The 23858-nt window shown below is 44.0% G+C and overlaps 1 protein-coding gene across 3 annotated transcripts in view; it reads left to right on the forward strand.

Annotated features, from left to right (window-relative positions):
* Arid5b (AT-rich interaction domain 5B) overlaps positions 1-23858 on the forward strand; it is a 183114-nt gene that overhangs the window by 128478 nt on the left and 30778 nt on the right. For 2 of the 3 annotated variants that reach the window (NM_001107624.1, XM_087597501.1), the window contains 3 exon segments: positions 10676-10788; positions 16766-16970; positions 19025-19077. In NM_001107624.1, coding sequence (NP_001101094.1) covers positions 10676-10788; positions 16766-16970; positions 19025-19077 — 371 coding nt within the window. 3 annotated transcript variants of the gene reach the window in all.

Raw genomic sequence — 23858 nt, forward strand, 5'->3', positions numbered from 1 at the left:
TTGAGTCCCAACCAAGGACATCTCTGATCCTAACATTATGTTGTCGTCCAAACCAGCATCACCCATACGGAAGATGACACAAGCCGTCTGCCATTGAAAAAGGAAAATGTGGAATTAATTTTAATGATATATTTATCCAATCCATTATAGCCAAAATATTGCCATTATCTCAGTGTGGACTTGATTTAAGATGCGCTCTGTGAGATCGTTTGCTCTCCATCCCACATGTTGAAAACCAGTCGGTGTTTCGCACGTAAAGTGCACCTCGTCTCGGACGTGGGGTTTCAAGAGCTCTGCAGACTCCTGTGGGTACCGTGACCGCACTGGATGCAGCGACTTTAAACAGGAAGAGAAATGTTTTCTCTTAACTGACAGCGTGAAGCTTCACCCTTCTCTATCACTGTTATTAATTATTACTAGTATTATTATGAGATCCATGGAGTGGTTTCCACTAACATCTGCCCTGCTGTTCTCTGTGACACAAACTCATGTTTCCAATGACGGAGCACATGAGCTTGTCACAATCAACCACTGGTCCCTAGTTAATGTATGCCTGTGGGGGTCAGGAACTTTGTTGCTGCCTCTGCCCACACACCACACCCCAGGCTCCTTTCTCTTCTTCTCTGGACCCCTCCAGACTACATTTTCTACTCTCTTCTTTACAGTCAGAGAGCCATGGGACCGCAGAAGGGTTGTGAAGTGCCTTTGCAGTACGGCGGCTCCTGCAGCTCCTCAGGGGAAGCTCAGGGAACGTGAGCGAGTTTTAGCAAAGCATTTTAAGAAAAGCCGTTATGGGCGGAGATGGGCAGAGATGTTACGGGCGGGTGTGTGCACGTGTTCCGTGTGTAGAAGCCGGCGTGCATGTGTCCATGCTGAGGCCAGAGGAGAGCTGTGTCATCTTCAGGCATTGGGGGTGTCTGTTTGTGTTTTGAGGCTTGGGCTTCCTGCTGAAATTTGGCTAGCCAACCGGCAGCTCGCCCAGAGATCTGCCCGCCTCTGCCTCATCGGTAGGAAACTACATCTGCGCACCACTGAGAGGCTCAGGGACGGGAGTCTGAGGATTGAGCCCAGGCCTCCATGATTATGTAGAAAACACTTTATAAACTGAGTCATCGCCAGCTCCCTTCTTAGTTAAAAAAAAAAAGTTACATTTTTATTTGTGGGGTCATGTGCCACCAAGCACTTGTAGAAGTCAGAGGTCAATTCTCTAATTCTCTCTTTCCACCATGCCGGTTCTAGGGATGGAATTCAGGTCACCCCGTTTTGGAAGCTAGCACTGTAGATTAGTAGGACCTTGGGCTCTTACTTTTAAAGAAGGAAGGACACTATATCCTAGATTGTTCTTTTGGATGGAATAAAGAAATTAGTAACTGGACTTTCTGCACAAACTCCTTCTGTACATCTTTTAAAACAAATTAGGACCTTATTCGATTGTTTTTATTCGGTGTGGATTTAAGAACCAAACTGTGTCTCCTAGAATGTTCATCCATGTCTGTAATGAGTTAAGCATAGCCATGCTAATCTATGTATGCACAACCAACCAAACCAAACCATAAAAACTATTTACTTAGATCCAGTGGGGAACATTTTCTTTGTCAAATTGGCAAATCGAATACCTTCGGTATTGAAACTAGACAATCTCATTTCCAAAGCTGGAGAGATGGCTAAACACAGACGCTGTGTTTTAATGCAAGTCTAAATGCTACTTACCGTGTCCTTCTGAAACCATTTGACGTAAAAATGTAGCTTTCAGTTCGCTGCAGTTGTGTTCAGTAGGGGCACCTCGGAGGGTATCAATCATAGACTGGAATGAGCAAGTTTATTGGTTGTCACAGAAAAAGGAGAGAAAAAGAGAGAGAGAGAGAGAGAAATACTTGTTCTCTGTTCATGAGGTCCTGTTTTTATGACCTTCAGAAATGGTAGGAATTAAAATATCCTTCAAAAACATGTCCACAATAGATACTTAAATAGCCTTAAACAATAAACAGACAATAATAATAAATTGTAATTCATCCCTGTTAATGGTAACATGGCAAGATAGGCTAAGTCTGCATTTGCTTAATGTTTTTCAGAAGATGGGAAAGAACTGACTTCTTTGAAAAAGTACAATGCGGAGTTGAAATGGCATATTTTTTTTCTAACTGTGCAGTTGTGTGTGTGTGTGTGTGTGTGTGTGTGTGTGTGTGTGTGTGTGTGATTTTTCTCCCCTGGGGAGCCTAGACTGTCACATAGGCCTGGAAGTGGCCCACAGGATCCCTGACATGTGGAGGGAGAAACAGTTTCAAGTACATGTGATCACAGAGGTTGGAGCCACTGTAGTCCTTTTAGAGAACACTTTTGTCATTGTTGGAAAACCAAGGGCCTGGGTCACATCCAGGCCATGGTGAACCACCCTGTTACCTGAGAGTTGAACACTTTTTCCACAAACAACTATGGGACACACCCACCACCCCTGAGAGCACCTACTGAGTCCTCCACCAGGAGTCTGTTTCCTCTCCAGGACCTCTGAATAGTCAACGCAGGTCAGAGGGAGGGTGTGAGACCATGCAAGGCCTGGCTTAGCTTTCAAACGCCTTTCCTATTTCCAAAACCTTCTTTCTAAAGGGTCTATCTTCAAACAGCCCAGAATCCTCCCCAGCTCTATACCCAGGTAGATCTCAGAGCTTCTTTGACTTCCTGTAAAGATAGTCAGAAGCTTCCACGATCTCTTTCCTCTTCGACAGTGTCCGGTGAGCCTCTTTCTACAGAGTACCCTCGGCGACCGGAGAATCCACACTATGACTTTAAATCATTTCTGAGTGGTATTTGATAATTTCTGTCTCCCAGGGAAACGAGGCTAGAAATCAGCTTATTTCTTAGGATAAGCCCTGACTACAGAAAAGGCTTGCTTGTTTTTAATGCAGAAGTACATGGAGTCACGTGCTCTCAAACCAATTAGCAATACAGATGAACTCCAAGCCCTGTTCCATTTATGGGGTGGGGGAAGAGCAGAGGGAAATAACGTGTATTTTTAAAGTGTTTCCGAGAAATGAAGACCTCGGGGACAGAGAGAGAGAGAGAGAGAGAGAGAGAGAGAGGAGAGGGCGTAATCAGGAAAGAGCTATGCAAATCGCATGCCTGTGAAATTACTAATCCGTTGATCAGAGGCATTAACAATGCCCCAGCATTCAGGAGTGTGAACCAGGAGTGAGTAAGACCAGGCCTGTTTTGAACGAGATCACAAGGGTGTTTACTTACACAGTTTGTTGAGCAGTCAGTGAAGTCTATGGCTGTTTGGGACTAAAGCTGCCCATTCTATCTAGGTAGAGGAAGCATGGTCTTACACTCTCTTCTCATTAGTGACAGGTAGCGAGGGTGATCTGAGCCTCCTAATACCATCTTCTTATTTATTTGTTTACCATCCTCTTTCTAACAAAACAACTGCTCATCCTTTTGGGGAAGCAGAACAACGGGGATCTTGTGAGAACCCATGGTTCAGTGGAAATGCTACATTGAAGCAAGTGGTACCAGAAACAGAGGAACTGGCCTTGGGCTACAGCATCTAGGAACTCTCAGCCTGGTTCTCCAGGAGACCAGTAATACGCAGTGTGACCATGTGACAATTCATCCCGGGCATGTGACCTGCGGTTGTTCCCAGAGATATGATCTTGGTGGCATTTAAACGCGAAGGCTTTTAGATAGCTTTTAAATCTGGCCCTAGAATCTGGGCCCTTATCTCTGGGTTCCTCTTTCTAATACCTTTATTTGAGAGAATAGATTTTAAATGCAATTGTCAATGCAATTATCATGTCCTAAAGCCCTTGCAATGCTGTGCCGCTGTATCTACTTACTGTTCTCTATCCATCAATTAAGGTTAGAGTGCTTCCGTAAGACCAAGTTGGACCTGTGAATGGCTCTGGGCTCTCACAGATCAGGCAGTGCATGTGCCTCTCAAGTGTTTTCTGCTGGGTGGGGAGGACTGTTTATAGAAAAACAGAATAAAAATAAACTCAGAGTCTTAACTTATGTGGGAATCATGTTTTGTGAATTCACAGAGAGCTTCAACCACGTAAATATCCATTGGCTACAAACACGCAGGGAATCATTTATGAGTTCTTATGTTAAAATGTTGGCTTGGTGGTGAAGCCACCAAGAAGGTTTGGGAGCTTTTAGGCTGTTTTTGTTTTTCCCCCAAGTATTTAAAAACTGGAATTCTGTAAGAGATTATCTGCGAAATGCCTTTCTTTTATTACGCCCATAAATTTTAGGAGTGGCTTTGATCAAGCCTCTGTCATTCTCGATTTCTAAATCTTTGACTCATACATTAATAACTAAAAACATTCATCCTATTCTTGCTAGACTGAAAGAGGAAGTTTGTAAATAGTCAAAGGGGAAATATTGAAAATAGAACGTGGTAATGATAACTAAATTAGGGTAGATTTCTTTTTTCTTTTTTTCTTTTTTCTTTTTTTTTTTTTCCTTTTTTTTTCTTCCCCAGAAAGAGCAGTACTCTGAGCTGAAACTTGCCAGAGTATTTTAAGATTATTGTCTGTAAAGAAAAATTCCCAGCATTTCACTCTCCTCAGAGGAAAGGCATTACAGAAATGTAACATATCACCAGGAATAAGGATTTTGCTCTCCGGCTCATATTTAAAATACAGTTTGAAAATTCAATGACTTAATGCTCTGCTTAACCCCTGTAGACAAAGACACACACACACACACACACACACACACACACACACACACACACACACACGGTCAACTCTTAGGAAGACGATGTTTAGGTTTTTTTCCACTCCTCAATTTCTAGGTCCTCTCAGCAAGTAAGACCCTCTCTATGTTATGAGTAGACACAAAGAACTTCTCTAATGGATACCTAGCGCGGTCATAGAGGGCAGGGAGAAAAGACCTCTCCAAAATGGGAAGAAGGGGTTCTTTGCTTGCTGATGAGTCAATCCAGCTTTTACAGCCGTTTTTCTTTGTAGGATTTCCAAGAGCATAAATGGTATTAAAAATAAATAAATAAATAAATAAATAAATAAAATGACGGCCATGACAGGGAGAGCATAGCAGAGAGAAGGGAGGTGGGGGAAAGCAACATTTAAGCAAAAGCCTGGCTCTTGCCAGTAACTGGTTACATTTCCTCTGTCCTATTATTATTTCAAGAATCTGGACTGAGATGAGTTTCCCACACCTGACAGAGTAGCGTGTCTGAACCTATAGCTTAAGTGGATACACACAGACCCCCACTTTTTTTTCTTTTCTCTTTTTGAATAAACCGTCCCTTTAAGAGAAACAGAGTAACAACAAAGTGCGGGGCTGTTGTCAAGAAGATAGACTATGTTAACAAGGGGAAAGAATGGCCTAAGCAGGCCTCAGAAGTCAGGGTGTCCTGAACATAGAGGTAGCGTGCTTCTTAGAGGGTTAATGTCTGCAAAACCAGCAGCTGCTGTGCAAATGTGAGCCCGTGTTAGTTGGCAGAGGAAGATGGACAGATGGACAACTGAAGAGAAAAGTTTTGTTTGTTTCAGTCAGAGAAATCTCTCACTCATCAGCCAGTGATTCCTCCCCCCCCCCACACACACACACTGTAAAGGGGTCACAGGCGTAGCGCTTTGACCAAGTTTAACTGACTTTAAGGCATTGAGCAGAAGCCCAGTCGCCAACTGCTAAGTCACAACTGGAGGGGAGCCCTGCTCTCAGTGAGTCCAGGAGAGGCTGGGCATGCTAGGCTCACAGAAACAGGTTAGAGTTGACTGGTGTTTTGGTTTGGCGGAAGCTCACTGTGGACTGCCAGAGGGGTTGACATCTGTGTACTCATCAAGAAGTGAGATGACTCTGTGTGTGGGCAAGCAGGAGGACCCTGACTAAAAAGCAATTGCCCGGGCAGCAATCCCATTCCGATAATCAGTCATGTGGTCTGAGACAGCCGACTTCATCTGCCTCAGCTTGCTGATCTGTAGAATGGGGAGAATAAGAACAGTGCTGACCTCCTGGGTTTGCTGCGAGGTTTAGTGGAGTTATCATTGGAAGACAGAGCTATGGCGGGCACTTAAGATGTTCTCAAGAAGGATGAGGCACTATTGTCTTCCGAGTGTAACACTGAGGGAACCTGTGCAAAGCGTGGTTACTGAGGGGCAGGAGAGACAGCAGGTCCATGGTTAAGAGGCCTTACTGTTCTACCAGAGAATCACCCATGTGTGGTTGTGGGAGGGAGCCCCAAGTGCCCTCAGAGACCAGAAGACAGCAACAGACGCCCTGGAGTTGGAGCTAAAGGAGGGTTAAGCCGTTGGGGCTGGGTGTTGAGAACTGAACTTAGGTCCGCTATAAGAGGAGTATGCACTCTTAGCTGTTGAGATATCTTTCCAGCATCAAAATAAAACCTAGAAGGAGGGGGGGGGGGGAGAAGGTGGGGGAGGAGGAGGAGGGGGAGAAGGAGGACTTAAACACATACACACTGGACTACACTGGGTTATGAGTTATATATACAAGTGAAAGGAGTTATAATAAGAATGGCTTTACAAGGGTTGGGGATTTAGCTCAGTGGTAGAGCGCTTGCCTAGGAAGCACAAGGCCCTGGGTTCGGTCCCCAGCTCCGAAAAAAAGAACCAAAAAAAAAAAAAAAAAAAAAAAGAATGGCTTTACAATATCATTTGGGTTTTTGTGGGGTTCTGTTTGTTCATTTGTTTTGTCTTCAGTTTTTTTTTTAATTTATTCTTTTCAATTTTTTCTTTTACTGAAAGTAGATTCTTTTCTCATGTTGGTTTCCTCTCCCTCTCCTCCTCCCAGTTCCTCCCTACTTTGCTTCCCGTCTGCATCCACTCCCTCTCCAGCCTCTCCTTAGAAGAGAAAAAAAGATAAGAAGAAGAAAGGGAAGAGATAGCTGACCAAACATGAGAAAATAAAATATAGTGCGGTGAAGCAAAAACCATCCTACTGAAGTTGGACGTAGCAACCCAGAGAAGGAAAGGAGTCCAAGAGCAGGCACAAGAGCCACATACCCATTCCTCCTCAGAGTCACCCATAAACATACAAGCTAATAGCTCTAATATATACTCAGAGGACCTGCGCAGACACCTGTCGGTCCCGAGATTGCTGCTTCAGTCTGTGTGAGCTCATTTCTACCTTGCTCAGTTAATTCACAGGGCCATGTCCTCCTGATGCCTTGCGTCCCCTCCGACTCCCTTTCTTCTTACTCTTCCAAGGGATTCCCTGAGCTCTAGGGCCAGGGTGGGTCGGGTTGTGGGGTCAGGAATCTGATGGAGACCTCTAATGTAGACTGTGTGTGTGTGTGTGTGTGTGTGTGTGTGTGTGTGTGTGATGTGTGGCTGTGGGTCTCTGCTTATGTTTCCGTCTGTGGCCAGAGGAAGCCTCTCTGATGACAGAGTTGTCACTTGTGAGAGCAGAGCTTGGACATGAGAGGTCACTCTTCCCTAGAGCAGGAGCCTGCGGCTCCAGGTTGAGACTCAGGACCTTGGATTTGGCATTTGCTTTCCAGGGGGGAGTAAGTACAGTATCCAGGATGGCTGGAAGGTATGAGGATGTTTCTCTTGTGAGAAAATAAGCCTCAAAGCCCTACTCTGTCCCAACCACCGCACCATGGGCATTCACTTTTTAATCAGAGGTGAACAGAAAGATTTGTTTCTCTGCCCTGGGGGCAAGTTAGGCATAATCCAGGGGTGGAATATTTGTTATCTTCCTCCCCCTCGGTCACAAAGCTCCACTGAGGGTCTTAGATAGAAAAGGTCTCCTGTTGCATTATGGGGGACTGGTCACCAGTTCTTCTTGGTCACCGCCCCTGGCACATAGATGGTTTGTGACTGATACGGAGCACAAGGCTGTGGTGAAGGCAAAGGTTTGGCAGCAGCCAGGAAGCCAAAAGCCTCTCTTCCTTGTTCCGCTGTTACCTCAAGCTTCCAGGTTAGGTGACCAAAGCATCGGATGTAAAGGGGTAAAGGTTCCCAGCGTGACACATGTATCACGTGATCCAGTTGGCAGGTCCCACTTACTTAGGAGGATGTGATGAGTTATCTGTGTTTCCATTAGTCATTCAACAAACACCTTGACACAACGCTACCTCCCTAATGTTATGCAAATAAGATTCAAAGTCAATGGCCCTACCCTTAAAGATGGTCCAGTCACGGATAATAATATTGTGCCTCTCCTTCTGTACAAAGAATACAATGACTAAACAGAGGGGGGTGGGGGGAGGGGGGGAGAGAGAGAGAGAGAGAGAGAGATCCTAATTGGGAGTAAAAGAAGGATTTGCATTAGCATGTTCTTGACCAATTAAGAATCAAAGACCCCATATTTAGAGTTCTGTGATCAGTGCACTGGTTTCCTCCATTCTAACTTTGTAGTTCTCAGAATCCGCTGAGTATCTGGGTTCTGAAAACATCCCCAAAGATGAAGGAAATCGACTGGGTTTCAGGGTGGCTCTTACAGGTTCTCAGAACCTTTGCCTTGCTGTTTTTAAAACTTGGGGTTCAGTGCAAAGCTCTGTCTTTAGACAGGGCCTTTGGGCTTTGAAAGCTTCTCTGGAAATAAATGCCTATTAGGTTTTAAGTGCTTTTCAAAAATATGAGGAGGGGAAAGATGGCTTTGACAAGTCTCAGAACAGAGGCCATATTGTTCTGTTCCGACTGAAGGCTGATGGGATCTCTCAGAGCTTCTCTCTCAAGTCCGGTTTGCTTCTGCCTGCTCAGTGCAGAGCAGTTATTTTGATAAGGGGACTTGAGAGTAAGTCCTACCCTAGCAGTCATTAAAGCCTGGCACTTTGGTCCTTGTGGAAGAGCTTCCGAGCTACACAAAGTCCTTTAAACAAAACAGTCCACACCCTGGCTCCAGGCTGTGGACCGTAGCAAGTTCTCCGAACTGGGCTCTGAGCTCCCGAGCTCCCACCAGAGAGAGGTCAGGAGCCACCAAACAGGCTGGGCGCAGTCAGCGAGTCGCCAGCGAGCCAGGGAGGAGGAGAGAGCAGAGTCTTCCTTGCTAGTCTGGCAGCTCCCTCTAAGTGCTCAGAGCTCAGAGCCCATCCCACACACCCGTGCTAGTCACTGCTGTGTGTTTACATGAGTAATGGAGCTGCCGGGGGAGGGGACTTGTGAGCAGCGCTGAGCCTCCTCGCAGCTAGGAAGCTGCGTTCACACCAAGACCAGACTTCCAGGGATGAGACTGGGGAACAGTCCCCTGCCGGAGCTTTCCTGAGCACAGGCGTCAATCAGGCAGATGTTTGGCGACTGGAATGGGTAATGTCTGTTTTCGATTGATTTTCCTTCCGACTTTACCTTCGAAAATTCCAGGCAGGTTTTCTGGGATGGACTTTGAGACCAGCGTTTTTTTTTTTTTTTTTTTTTTTGTTTTGTTTTTTTGTTTTGTTTTTTTGAGAATGAAATGAGAACGGTCGTTTGGGAAGGGGAGCCCGAGCCTCCCGAAATGGCTTCATAACCCACACTCCCCACTTTGACAGGAAAGACACTGTTGCCTTAGCTGAGTTTCACTGACAGTAAAGCTCCTAACCGCGGCAGAAAAACAAACTAGTAGGCAGTCCGTGTGTATGTAAATTGAGTCCAATATAAAATGTCCTAAAGGCACCGGCTAACCCTGTGTGTCAAGAGATAAATAACAATTAAGAGGCTCCCTGCTGTTCAGACTTTTTTTTCCCCTCTAACTGTCCTTCAAAGTAATAAAAATATAGGTGCTTTGAGAGCTCTGGAGAGATTGCTTGGGGGCGGGGTGGGGGGGGAGGCATTCGTCTGGAGTTGGTTAACGGCAGCTCCGTGAGTTAGTAGGTTTTAGATTTTTTTTTTTTTTTTGAGAATTGCATGACCATGACCGATGGCATTTGAATGTGAAAGCTGGTAGGGGGGCAGTCAGGACACCCCATAAACAGCCCAAGCTCAGCATCACCTGTGTCATTTGTAACTATGGCTTTAATCACACACACACACACACACACACACACACACACACACCTCCACAGGAGTCAGGCTAACCCCAGTGTAAGCTTTGGAATTTATTTTAAATAACCCTCCAGATCTTCATAAAAATATATTGAGGAGGGAAAGAGAACACGCTGACTCAGTGTCTTGGCCAGATTTGCTGAGATTTGAGACAGGCTGGCTACAGTAGTATTCGGGAGAAAATGCGTGGAATGGCAGCTTGTTACTGTGAGCCCCTTTCTCTAGTCTCTCTCTTTCTCTCCTTGCTATGGTGATTTGAGAAAATGCTGCTGTCTCAAAACTCTTCAGAAGAGTGATGTTTTCAGATGTTCCTTTCCTGTGATGACATCACAGGCTGGCGTGGCTTTTGGGTTTCTAAAACCGAGATATCAAACAAACAGGAGGAGAGATCTCCAAGTCTGACCAGGGGTACTTCTATTCTGACAGTTGGCACTGGGGGGGGGGGGTGTGGGGAAGGAGGGAGGGTACAGATGTGGGAGGGCAGGAGGGGGGGTTATATTTCCCATATCTCCCTCATCTTATTTATATTAATTAGACATGGGAAAGGTGATACTTTATCTGTGAGAGACAAACTCCTGCATCTACCAAGGACCCTTCAAAGACAGGAGTATCCAATAAAAGTTGGTGGCTGACCTGCGTGTTTCAGCTATCAGAGCAGAGCACTCTATAGTAAAGTTTCTGGGTCTTTTCCCCAGAAGAGGTCTGACAAATTGCTCTCCATTTGTTTTCAGCGCCAAATCTCAAAGGCAGACCACGCAAAAAGAAAACATGTCCCCAGAGAAGAGACTCCTTCAGTGGCTCAAAGGACCCCAACAATAACTGTGACGGTAAAGTCATCAGCAAGGTAAGGTGGGTCGTCCACTGGGACTCGTCCTGACTGAGTTTCCACTTTGACCTCTCTGATATCTGATGTCTCGGTGACCGTCCGAGTTCAATTCAGAATCTGTCTTTGGCTCTCTCGGCTACTGGACACTTCCCTAGTGGGTGGGGAGGATCTGGTAGGAGGCCAGCGGCGTTTTGATTAGTCAACAGAAAGACTTCTCACCTCCCAGTTTGGCTTGTTCAGGAAAGGACATGATTAAGTGCGCACGTCACTCAGCCTGAGATCTTATACCAGATGACACAATGACATAGTTTACTCTGCTCGGATCAAAAATAGACCAGCTGAACCATCCTCTCTCTGAGTGGACACATCTAAATGTGCTTCAGAGATTAACTGGAGATGAAATTAGAAGTGGCTAGAATTAATCTTTTTTGGTCATGTTTTTCCCCCACCCAAGGTCACCTCTAACTCATATTAGAGCAAATCAGAGATACACGAGAAAGAATATGCATGCAAAAAAAAAGGCGAATGTGTGTTTTTTAAAGATGTCTCTGGATACAGAAGGAAGGCGTCCACTGTAGAGGCTTGTTGGCCCATTTTGAATGAGCATTCTTTGGAATCTTTGCAGTGTGTTCCTGAAGTGTTTCGTGAACTATTTAGCTTCATATTTTTAGACTTGTCTTTTGGACTTCTATGAGGCTGGGTCACGGTTCCGCATTCTGGTTCTTGGATGTTTGTGTTTGGTGTTTTGCTTCTAGGCCAAAGACAGTTCTCATCCATCTAGATCAGAAACAAAGGGCAGATTAGACTTGAGGAAGCCTTTCCAGATCTAAGTGCTAGAGCTTTGAATGTGGGGGCATGTTGATCATTGATGAAGATTCTGACGTAGAAGAAAATGGCTTGAATTGACGTGGCTGGCCGGCTGTTGCTTGTTCTGGATCCTCTCTCCCCTTCCCAGTGTGTCGAAGGGAACCATGGATGTCTACATTCTGTAAATCTTATCTATGACTCCTAACCACAAAGTTCTGAAGGCTCTTTTGTTAGGGATTTGTCAAGCTCCCAAGGTCTCACCGGAAGCCTTTTCTTTTCTTTTCTTTTCTTTTCTTTTCTTTTCTTTTCTTCTCTTCTCTTCTCTTCTCTTCTCTTTTCTTTTCTTTTCGTTTTTAATTTTAAAGCCAATCTCCAACAGTGTGTATTTTTTTAAGTTTGCTGGCTAAATGCAAGCCCAGTATTCTCTGCTATTGCTTAGTCTCTGTCCATTTAACTCTGTGCAAGTGAAGTCATATGGATACCATGAAGGATATTTTCTCATGAGTTGAGAATCTTAGCCCTGGACCCACTACCTAGGACCTTGGTTTCTATGTCCTTGAATGAAGGATCTGTCCTTTCCCTGAAGTGCGACCCGAGGAGTCCTGCAAGGTCATACATAGGGAGTTGGGGTTTTACAATGGCGACGTTCAACAGAGAATGCAGAGCCTACGTTGCATCTCTTTGAGAACATTCTAAACCTGAGCGCACTGGGACAAAGCGCTCATCCTTGTTATTTGGAATTACTACTCATGTGTGGGGACTACAAAACTCATACTGTGACTCAGAGAGCAGAAGAAGCTGACGGCTATTGAAATCATGGACTGTGTTCAGTGTTTGCTGACTTTACTCTTTTTACGAGGGATGACAGCCAAGTCTCGGTTCTCCTCACCTCTCCTTTCACTAACGCTGCCACTGAAATTGGTCACCATGAGACACGCCATCCTTCCAATGTTCTTGCGCTGTGGTCAGCTCCTGGGAACTAGTCGGACGTCTTAGCTTTTGGAACCTTTGGATTACAGTCTTGCCTTGAAATATTTCTAATGGGCTTGGAGAAACCCACTAACTGGGAAAGATTAATTTTTAAAGCGTGGTGAGTGTATCTGTTGGCACCTGTCTGGAAAATCCTGCAGGAGGAACAAATGCTTGGAACAAATGCCCATGCTTGGGGCCAGGAGAGCCATTTTAAAAGACATCTGAGTCCTAAAGTGGTCTTTTGCCGTGAAACGTTGCAGTAAAAATGTTAAGTCTATGACCATCTGCTTATTTCGGGAACTTGAACCAGTGTTTTAAGTGTTGGTGAGCCACTTGGTTCGTAGACCTGCGTTGTGTTTTCAGAGCGCCTCAAACAGACCATTTCTAACCGTGGATAAATGCCAGCCACCTGCAGCTCCACACGACAAACCTTCCGGAAGAGAGGCATGGGATTTTCTCTGGTCGTGACATCACCTTTGGAAGTTTGCAGGCTCTCGGCGTTAATAGGACAGCACTTTTTTTCCCCTGGAGAAATTCCGTGGCTTTCTGAAGGCAACGCATGTCTCGTGAGGAGAAAGAACACCTGGCCCTAGGAAGGGGTCGTGAGGATCAGTTCCAGTCCTGTCACTTGATGGAGCCATTTATAGCAGCAGGCCCATAACTGAGGCTTGATCAACTATACTTGGCTTAGATCTTTAGTGATGGAAAGTAAATGATTTTGTGTGGTAGTGCATGTGTGTGTTTGTGTGTGTGTGTGTGTGTGTTTGTGTGTGTGTGTGTGTGTGTGTGTGTATGCACGCACACGTGCATTAAGCATTTTCTAAAGATTAGACATGTAACAGGTGGTTCCCATGTAGAAAGAAACATAGAGAGGCAAAGTATGTTATGCTGGGTGCCCTCTTAAATCACATCCTTGCTTTGCTGTGTGTTGCAAGTGTGATGCTCGCGATAGTTTCAATATCATCATCTCTTTTGGCCATCCAAACTATCCCTAAGAATTATTACCAAGAATCCAAGGGTATTGTCCCCAGTTGTTGACCAAATCAGGATTAGAAGTCTAGCCTGCTTGTTGCTGGTTCAGCCCAGCCGGGTAGCCCTGCTAATAACCAAGAGAGTGGTTACAACTCAATTGCATAGAAGAATGAGGATAGTGTCAAATAGACACGTGGCTTCATTGAGAACATTAAACATCGTTTCTCTGATTAACATGCTGTCAATCACTCTGAAAACCCCCCAGAGCTTCTAGTGAATTCATCAGGTGTGTGTGGCTCAGGTCAGGAACCTGACTGCCACCCTTAAAGGTCATGCTTTCTTAAGGTCAACATGAGCACTAGATGGTATTTCCATTTTAATACTTGAATTGCAGTAATTCAGCTGTCTAGAATGCTGGGAATGTTTTTTGAGTAAATGTGGGCAAAACAGGCAGACAATAGCTTGACTGAGTCTTACGGAGGCGTGGGGGGGAGGGGACACAGAAAGCTTGCTTGCACTGAGAAAGTTATCAAGGTAGTTTGAGATGCAAGCCACTGCCCATTTGTTACCCTCCTGCTGAGCTTCCTTCCTCCCCTAAGGGGCCCCTGGGATACAGGATGGAGTTCAGCAGGTGACAGCATGGTCTTTCTTGGAGTCTTTGTCATAAACAGAGAGGGTGAGCTACTTCAGCCGTGGCTCTTACCACATGTACTTTCCTTCCATTTCTAGTATTTCTCTTCTTACACACACAAGCAGAGGGCTTGTCTATCTATCTGCAAACCTCGAAGTCCCCTAACCGAGACGCCTCTGTCTAATAACAGTGATGCTCCGTCTGTTATCACCACAGACTTAGACCTCGGCCTGTTTCGCACACGGCTTTGTGCTCTACTTCTCTGAACATAGTTGAGGTTTGGAGGTAAGGTAGACCAGAACTCCAAACTTAGGTGTTCAGTAGCCACGGATCAAAGATCTTGAGCCTCAGTTAGCTTCAGTTTTCTCTCCTGTAAAATGGGTCTAGTCAAGTACCTTTCGCAGTGCCTGTGGCTGGCACAGCATCAATGAAGCACATAAGGTTACATCATTCATTAAAGGCACCACATGGGCCTAGGGTTCTTGCTCTTGATTGGCTGGGTGCCCAATAGAAGAAAAGAAGCCCTTACGCTTTATATACCATCTAGTTTTGATTTTTTATGTGACTTGAGGAATCATAGTTCTCAGTAGGAGATGTCATCATGTCCGGGTTACATATAAATATGCTAAATCGTATTTCTCGGCCCTAGGTGTCATGCCTGGAAATGTGATGTGCCTTTTACTTGAAAGTTTGTTTGTTTTGACCACCATTTAAGTTCATCGTACACATTTAAACCTGTTCTTCTGCCTGTGCCTCAGTTTCTAGGTTCTTATGACAATAATAACTTACTGCATGAGAGGTGTGCACATAAAGTTCAGGGGGATAGCTCAGGTGTTTAAAATGCTTGTCCTACAAGCGCGAAGACCTCAGTTCAATCTGGAGTATGCATGTTAAAAGAAAAAAGAAAGCTGGTCCGGTTCTATGTGCTTCTAACCCCAGTGCTGGGGACATGGGGAGAGACAAGCGGTTCCTTGGAGCTTGCTGGCAAGCCTGCTACTCTGCAAGGCTGGCCAGCGAGAGAATGCAGTACCTGTCGGTGGTATTACAGCAGGGCTTAGGTACTAACGTAAACCAATAAGGCAATACAGATGAACACTAGGATGCTTCACGGTGTCAGGAGCCAAAACAATTAGGACATACATCATCAACCTAAAGCTTGGCACTGAAAATTGATAATGGCGTCAAGAGTCACAGGATGTCTGCCTTCCTATGACGTCACAGAGTGCACAAGTTGGACGACATTGTCAGTAAAAATCCTATATGGGAAAACGTCTTCACCCCATTTCCACAGCCCCTTAAAAATATCAGAATTATCTCTGGTGGCCCCACTGATTTGCCCAGAAAGTGTTATTCTTGTGAGACCAGTCTGAAGAAATTAAAGCAGTGTGCGCTCTCAAGAGAGAGAACAAGCGGTAACGAAGCCCTCTCAGAGAGGATGTGCTCCCCCTCAATAAATAAACAGAAACCTTTTCATCTGCTTAGGATTGGTGGAGGCTGAAAAGTCTGAGAGAGAGAGAGAGAGAGAACAGGGTAGAATCTGTGGGACGTTTTTATTCACAACGTTCCCCGGCCCTTGCCCTCTTCCTGCCTGATGTCAGCCAGGAGACGTAAAGAACACTGGAATGTACACATTCCCCACGGGTGCATTTGAACCCGAAGTCTGACCCTTTGTACTTCCCCCTTTTACAATTAAAATAACTCAGCGACTCAGTGTTATATTTAACAGCCATCAAAGGCCGCTGTACAACATGGCCGAGAGCAGGGAACATTAGGTTAGCCAAGCTCCAGAGTCTGCCTGCGGCGCAGAAGAACCGTGGAGTATCTGCCTCTATTTATGTCTTAGTTTGAGAGGGTGGGCCATTTGTTCTACTTGGGGTTTTAGCTGCTCTCTGTTCTTTCTTTTCTGGCAAGGAGACATTTCCTATCCCATCCTAAGCTGATGGAAAAGCTATCAAGTCCTCATTAAAGAGTCTGTTTTTAGATATAATATTCATGGTCATATGAGGTCATCAACCTCAGATGACACATGGCAATGACGTTGCTGGTATATCCCAGCATGGAGAGCTCTTCCAGGTGTCTAGAAAGAGGAAGAGGATAAATCTACACAAAGAAATAAGTCTATCTAATATATTATACTATGTTATATATAGTATATATAATATATATAAAGTATCGGGCTGCTGTTATGAAAGAAAGGTTTCATCAGTGACATTAATGATGGTGCCCTTCGGGAAGATAAAAATGTGTCGAGAGGCAAAGCAGTTTTCTCACCAAACATCAACACTGTTTCTTCTGGTTTGACATGAATGTACTATGAAGAATACAAAGGGCCCTGGTACAACCTGGCCAAGTGTGGCCCTCTGGACACCTGTTTGTCAATAAAGTTTTATTGGCATTCAGAGCACACCCTTGGTAGACTCAAGTACTTGCCATCAAGTCCACAGGGCACAAAGGCCCACTGTGTGCTCCTTTATAGAGCTTTGTGCCTGTTGACTAATTGTCTAGGACCGTTCTTACCCAAGGCTGTCTTCCAAGTGTCCCTTAAATATGTCTTTGCAAGCCTTCTGAGGCCGGGCTTGATTTGTTTATACTGTGGTTCCTACTTTTTTCCAGGTGAAAGGGGAGGCCAGGTCAGCCTTGACCAAGCCGAAAAATAACCACAATAACTGTAAAAAATCCTCGAGTGAAGAAAAGCCAAAGTTGTCCATTGGCGAAGAGTGCAGGGCAGATGAACAAGCCTTCTTAGTGGCCCTGTACAAATACATGAAAGAAAGAAAAACGCCCATCGAGCGAATTCCCTACTTGGGTTTCAAACAGAGTAAGTATACTTGTTTTTGTTTCTGAAATATCAAAAGTTGCTCGGATTCTTTGAAATTGCAAGGCATCGGGCGGGGGCGGGGGGGGGAGTGGGAAAAAATGTGTTTTTGTTTTTTTTTTGTTTTTTTTTTTTCTTTCTTTTCTACTAGTGATTATGTTGAAACCCTAATCTAGGCAGGGTGTTTTCTGTTTATAGTAGATCCACAAATTGTCCAAGCCAAGAATTTTCTCCCTGCCTCTTTCCGCTGCATTGTTGCCTTCTGGGACAATTGCAGCGATATTTATAGGCAGGCGTCCGAGGACGGTGACTGGAAATAGACCGTGCTGAAAGATTCTTGTTTTCTGTTTTGTCAATCTAGAGTGTCTGCAACTCCTTTCTTATGAGATAATGACGATGATGTCGCCTTATCAGGCACAGATGTTGCCTATTCAGGGACAGCTTCTAAAAGGGAGATGTTTAGAAGTGGACCAATAAAGAGGGGGGGAAAACCTCTTTAGTCCTAAACCTGTTGGTTTTTGTTTTGTTTTTTTAAGTCTGAATTCACAGCAAATGTGGGATAAAAACCCAAAGGGAAATCCCAGTTTGGAGCAACTTTGAGCTGGATGGTGCATCTAGACGTCTTCATGCATAGACACAACTCATAGCTTGAGCAGAATTCCATTGAAAACAAAAAAGAAAAGATCTTGCCCCCAGAGTTCACAGCCAAGTGTATATTTTGCTCTTGTCTGGATTTACTGGTGCACAAAGCCATGGGACCCTCCAGCTTGAAATAGTATTTTCTCCAAATGCATCTTCCCATTAAAGCCACATGTCATTCCGATGAAGAGAGTCAAACCTGTATGTTCTACCTAACAATTTACACAGCTAATAGCAGCTGGCGCTGATTACAAGAGAGCACTCGAAGCCATTATAAACTTACATAACGGCAGATGATTACAATGTTTGCCTGAAAACTAGCTGCTTGGAATAGAAGTAAAATCAATGTTCTGTGAAGAGCTCTGTCCCGTTATCAATGTTTCTGAGCAAGGCCAAGGCTAGGCTCTTTCAGCCTTGAAACAGGACAAGGCTCGCTATGGCTTCTCGAGAATGGTGTGTCAAAGAGCCGTTTGACAGTTTAATTCCCCATTTGGTTCTTTTCCCTTACCAAGGGATTACTTGAAGTCCAGTATTCTCACATTCCAAGGTATCAAGTACAAAATGAACACCAAAAATATCTCGATACCAGTTGAGCCAAGCTCGTTTGGCAGCATAACCACGCAAACCCTAAACTCGGGATTTGTTTTTTGTTTTTTGTTGTTTTTTGTTTTTTTGTTTTTTTTTAAGTTACAGTTATTCCAAACATCACACAGCTATCTCAGGCACAGATAGGGAGCTAAGTGGGTCCATGACTCCATTTCTCTGTGAACGGCTATTTCCCCTTACTGTGTGACTCAGGCCTGGCATGTGACCTGCCTGTTTTCTACACTCACATGCCAGACACATGTTGGCAAAAATACAGCCAAATCCTTTAATACAGCTTCGTTATCAAGCAGTCTAAGAAAGTAATTGTATATTAAAGTGACTGTTTACTGATCACAGAGAAATCTTATCTGGAGGAAGCGTGGCCATCAAGGCCTTCTCTCTGAGAACTGAGCAAGACCCACACCCCTGTTCTGAATTCCCACACATTCCCCAAGGTCCTGCCAATGTCTTCTCTTCCTTTGCAGATGAAAAGACAAACAAGACGATGCTATTTGTTTTTAAAGTCCACAGGCACTGTAGTGTTGCGACCCTCTCTCAAGAAATACTTTTTAAGGGTTAAACATAGTAGATCCTATAATGTTGAACGCCCCTCGAGTGAATTATTTCCCAGAAATTTAGCTCTATGGGGTGCAGGTGATTGCGTTTTGTTGTTGTTATTGTTGTTGATAGAGGTGATTGGGTTTTTTTGTTGTTGTTACTGTTTTTTTTTTCTTCTCTTTCTCATTGAGAAACAAAACAAAATGTTTGAATTGACGTTTCTTGAAAGTGTGTTAATGCAATGCTTATCTAAATACTTATTGTCCCTCTAACAGTTAACCTTTGGACTATGTTTCAAGCTGCTCAAAAACTGGGAGGATATGAAACAGTAAGTGTTTAAGCAACTTAAATGAAATGATTTCACAATCTGACTCTCTCCCCCCGCCCCCAACCCCTCTGTCTCTGGCCAAAATGGAGGAGAACTGAAAAGCAAGCACACCATCATTGGCTGCCTTTCCCAATGGCTCTTACACTTTGGGGGGTTTATTGGGCCAGATTTGGAAATGGTCCCAATTAGTTCCAGGTTTGGCAAAACTGTAAACTTGTCGTAAAACACTACAAGTGGAAAACATATGTAACTCTCCCCTGTCAGGGAAATTAGTTGGGTCTGTAATTTTTTCCCATGTTGAGAAAGGTCTATGATTGTCCGACAAGCCAAGATTGCATAAAAGAAATCTCCCTTGGCAACCTACCTGACATCTGTTCATGTCTAATATGGGAAATGTATTAAAGGCTTTCAGAAGTCATCAGGATTGGCCATTAAGGAATAGAATAGAGGACAGCCTCCTCTCATTCTAGGGCAAAAGAAGCTTTATTAGACAAGGGTCACTGCTACATAAACAGGAAGTTATCAAATTTATTCAGAACAGGCTCTGACATTCTTTATCAGCTAATTCTAACTGACAGGAGTGAGTTATTTTTAGCCCACGGGAAAATTTGATGGCCATGGATTTTTACAGCGTGTATTTCTGAGCCAATAAAATATCAGAGGGACAAACGGAGATTAAGATCTTGAAATACGGAGGGGGGGAGAAAGATCTGCATTAACGTAGCTCAGAGAGACGACATCTGTAATAAAATTAATTGACATAGGAAGATGGCGTCATTGGGAATGTTTTTCTCTCCCACACGATAATCAGATTAAGTTGTATAGTTCCTCTGGCAATTGAGTGGAAAATTATTTCTTTTCTTCCTTTAAGAAGTAATCTGAGAGACCTCTGTACTGTAGTAAAATGAAAGCAACAGACACAAAGTCAAGAAAATTATATTTATTTTACCCCAACCCCGCAATCCAGTGATCCTTGCCATATAACGTATATTGTTCCAGAAACTAATAGAATGTTTTGATGTAGGAGTCTGGGCACAGGAAATTGTAGAAAGTGCTATTTGAGTCAGATAATCTGATATTTACCATTGAGATATCTGCTAGGAATTCTGGCTAAAAAAGGGTTTGACGTGCATATGTGAACTGGTTGCTATATGGGGGCAAATGTGTTTATAAAGAAACCCAGCCCATGAACACATGTAAAATGTTCATTTCATAGATGCAAGTTCATTTGCAAGATTTGTTTTATAAAAGTACCCTGTGCAAAAATAAATAGCTTTTTTTTTTAACTTGGCGAAATCTGTTGATGGATTAAGATATGGACTCCCTGCCACAGTTATAGCTCATGGTTCTGCAAAATCTTGAGCTAATTATAGGTCTCCTCTGTGTGAAAGGATGGAAACTTAGTCTCCTGAGCTCACCAGTCAGCCTCTCAGCCTCTACTTGTAAGCTGATCTTACAACGTGAAGAATATGGGGCTGCACTCTGGTGAACTGTGACCGAGGTTGGTTACATGATATTTGCACAGCGTTGTGAAATATGGTTTTCAAACTCCAGAGCTTCATGCCGTGAACTGATAGGAAGAGTCCAGCAGATTTCACAGAATTCAGTGTTTCCTGTCTTCATATCTCTTGTATCTTTACAAGACTCCCAAGTTGGTGTGGAACAAATAGAAGAAACTTCTGATAAATTTGGGGGCGCATTTGCAGTACTTTTGGACTCATAGAATTGATTCTTTTGTTGAATGAATAAATGAACATAAATCAGCAGATTACCTGACCATGTTTACTGGCCATCATATGCATGTGAGACATAGGTTAGACACCACGGGAGAAAGGAAAGATCTAGGTTCGCCATCCTGATCCTTAAGGCACTTACTTTAAAGAGAATCAGTCATTAAATTATGGGTGGAAAAAAATTGAAAAGACCATCACCCTGTAGAAACAAAGTGATCTCCCTGATAGAAATGAGGGAAGGGGGGTTGGGGATTTAGCTCAGTGGTAGAGCGCTTGCCTAGGAAGCACAAGGCCCTGGGTTCAGTCCCCAGCTCCGAAAAAAAGAAAAAGAAAAAAAAAAAAAAAAAAAGAAATGAGGGAAGGAGCCTTCAAGGCTCAGATGTGCTGACGAGACCTGCAGGATAAGTGTGTTGGACGAAAGCGGCTCTGAGGTGACCTTCAGAAGCAGGTGAGGGGTTGGATCCACCTTGCCATGGCTTTCTTAGGGAGAGCATTCCAACATAGAGATAGGATAAACTTGGTCACAGCAAGGTCGGGCAACTAGAGTGGCCAGTGCCTGGGACAAGAGACTGAGTAGAGAGTTCTTGATAGATGAAGACAAGAAAACGAGCCCAGGAGAGAACAGGAGTTGGATGCAGGGGTTGGGGACTGTTTAGTAGGCTGGGGAAGGGAGCAAGGGTAAAGGATGTCACCCCATTTAAGAATGAGTTTCTCTTCTCTCTCTTACTGTGGAAGATACCTTTTCCATAGGCAATCTGTACCAATGACAGATGGACAAGGAAGAGTGGGGACTCTCTTTGTGTGTGTTCTCAACTGCCTTCAGCTTAAATCCTTATGTCCAAGTAGCATGGGTGGGAGATGCATAATCTGGAGGATACACGAAGGACCCAATGGGAGTCCTCCCTCCGTCTACTTAGGAATGGAATTTTTAAATCCCCCTCCCTCCCTCTCTCCCTAACTTCCGGCTTTCTGTTGGCACCTAACTATGTTTCTACTATCTACATCTAAACTTTTGGCCCTGCTAGGTAGGTACACAATACATTTTTTTTTCTTGGAGTATTTTGACTTCGAATCTTAGATTTTTTTTCAGTGAGGTTTTAGTTTGGCAGCCTAGAACATCTTCGAATGTCAGTCTTCCCTTGGCTCAAGAACAGGCACCATGTTTCTGTTATTTTCTTTTCATGCTGGGAAAAGTTCCTGGTAAATCTGGATGCAGCTTTCCATTTTGAGTAAAAGGAATTATAGCACCTTGACAAAACGTTTTTGTCATGACTTGACCTCTTCATGGAAAAGAATCCTTGTTCTGTTTATGTCCTTTGTCATACAAAGAAGGAAACTAAGGCATAGTTTCTAAGACCATTGTGGTGGTGGTCTTCCGGTTCTAGCTTGCTGGTAATTGCCACTGTATTTTTCAGATTTTAACTTAGTGGCATTCCCCATCGTGGTATTTTCTTCATATTCTTGCCTGCAGGATGTCCCCAAGATACAGTGTCTGTAGTAGTATAGGTGAGAGGAGACACTTATAAATTACTGTCTCTTGTGCCTTCCATTCCTGGCAGTTTCTCATATATCTAGGATATTTTCTTCATATTTAGGAGTGATGTTGATATCATCTTTCAGCCCATGAATACCAGCTGTAGTATAGTCCCAAATGGAACCTGTCTTCAATTACGTCCTCTATCAAAATCACATATCAAAGACTGGAAATTTGTCCTTAAAGTTTTTTGTTGTTTGCTTATTTGTTTGTTCTCACCATGGCTAATGAATTCATAGTACTGTAGTACTGAGATACGTCCCCAGCCCTTTCAAGTTACCACCCCATATACATGTCAGAATGCTAACCTTTCCTAGTAACCAACCAGTTACAACCTGAGATAACATCTCATTCTTAAGGGGGAAAAATGTAAGAATTTAGGAGAAAGGTTTAAATGGATAGATAATGCAGATACTTGATATGTAGATATTTGATAATATAAATACTCAGGACCAGTCCAAAATTCAAGCATCAAGCTTGCAGACGTGTTACTGTATGACTGTCCAAAACCAGGTCTCTGGAGTTCCCTCTGGTTATGAACAAGAACATCTTAATTGGCTTGTTTTTGTTTGTGGTTATGAACTATTCCAAACCTTCTGGTTTGAATTGTGGATTATGGATTGTTTCATTTTTGTTCTTCACAATCCTCCAATTTCAATTTGAGAGAGAGAGAGAGAGAGAGAGAGAGAGAGAGAGAGAGAGAGAGAGAGAGAGAGAGAGAGGCAGAAGTTTCATTTTAAGTCTGTAATGTTGGCTGGCGATGTACCATTCTCTCAGTCTCTTCTGCCTTTACTGGAAATACAGCAAGTTTCTCTCTGCTTTGAGGTTTGGGGATCATAAATGTATCTAACAGATTTGATTCCCTAAAACACTGCATCTTGAGGGTTTTTGATTGGCTGCTGGCAACGGCTTGCTCTTTGCAGACTTCCAGCTAGACACTCCTCTACCCAGTCTTTTCTTTCTAATCCAGAAAGGGATATCGCTTTGCCCCTGAGCTAGGGTCCTTCCTGTGCATCTGGGGAAGCAGTAACTACCAGGGGAGTCTCTGAAGCGTGAGGGAGCACATCAGCTGTAGTTTTTTAAGGTAACTTCACTGACCACCTGGTGGAAAGCCCCGTGCAGTATTCTGAGAGAAAGTGGTATTAGCACAACGGGTGCCGAGAGAAATTTATCAGAGCACAGAAGGAGGCACCGACAGCATTGTGCTCCCAGACCCCTCTAGCCCCACCAATGAGGCAGCGCCATGATGTGTTCATCTGGGACAAGGCACTTGGCTGCCTGCCGGATTATGCTCTGACGTCAGACTCTGGCTCTGACATCAATTTGAAGACATCCTCCGGCTCTGTCCCTAGCATTCTTGAACATACCAAGCGTTTGGCTTATTTCAGAATGGTCCAGGCCAAAGATGATGTCATGTAGTCTTGAACGGCTTCAGTTCCTGGAGTACTACCAGGAATAAAAAAGTCATCTTCCTTGAATTCAGCCCCACCTCAAGGTGCCCAGACAAAGCTCTG

The sequence above is a fragment of the Rattus norvegicus genome, chromosome 20, assembly GCF_021556685.1.
Source record: "Rattus norvegicus strain SHRSP/BbbUtx chromosome 20, alternate assembly SHRSP_T2T, whole genome shotgun sequence".
Classification (NCBI taxonomy): Eukaryota; Metazoa; Chordata; class Mammalia; order Rodentia; family Muridae; genus Rattus; species Rattus norvegicus.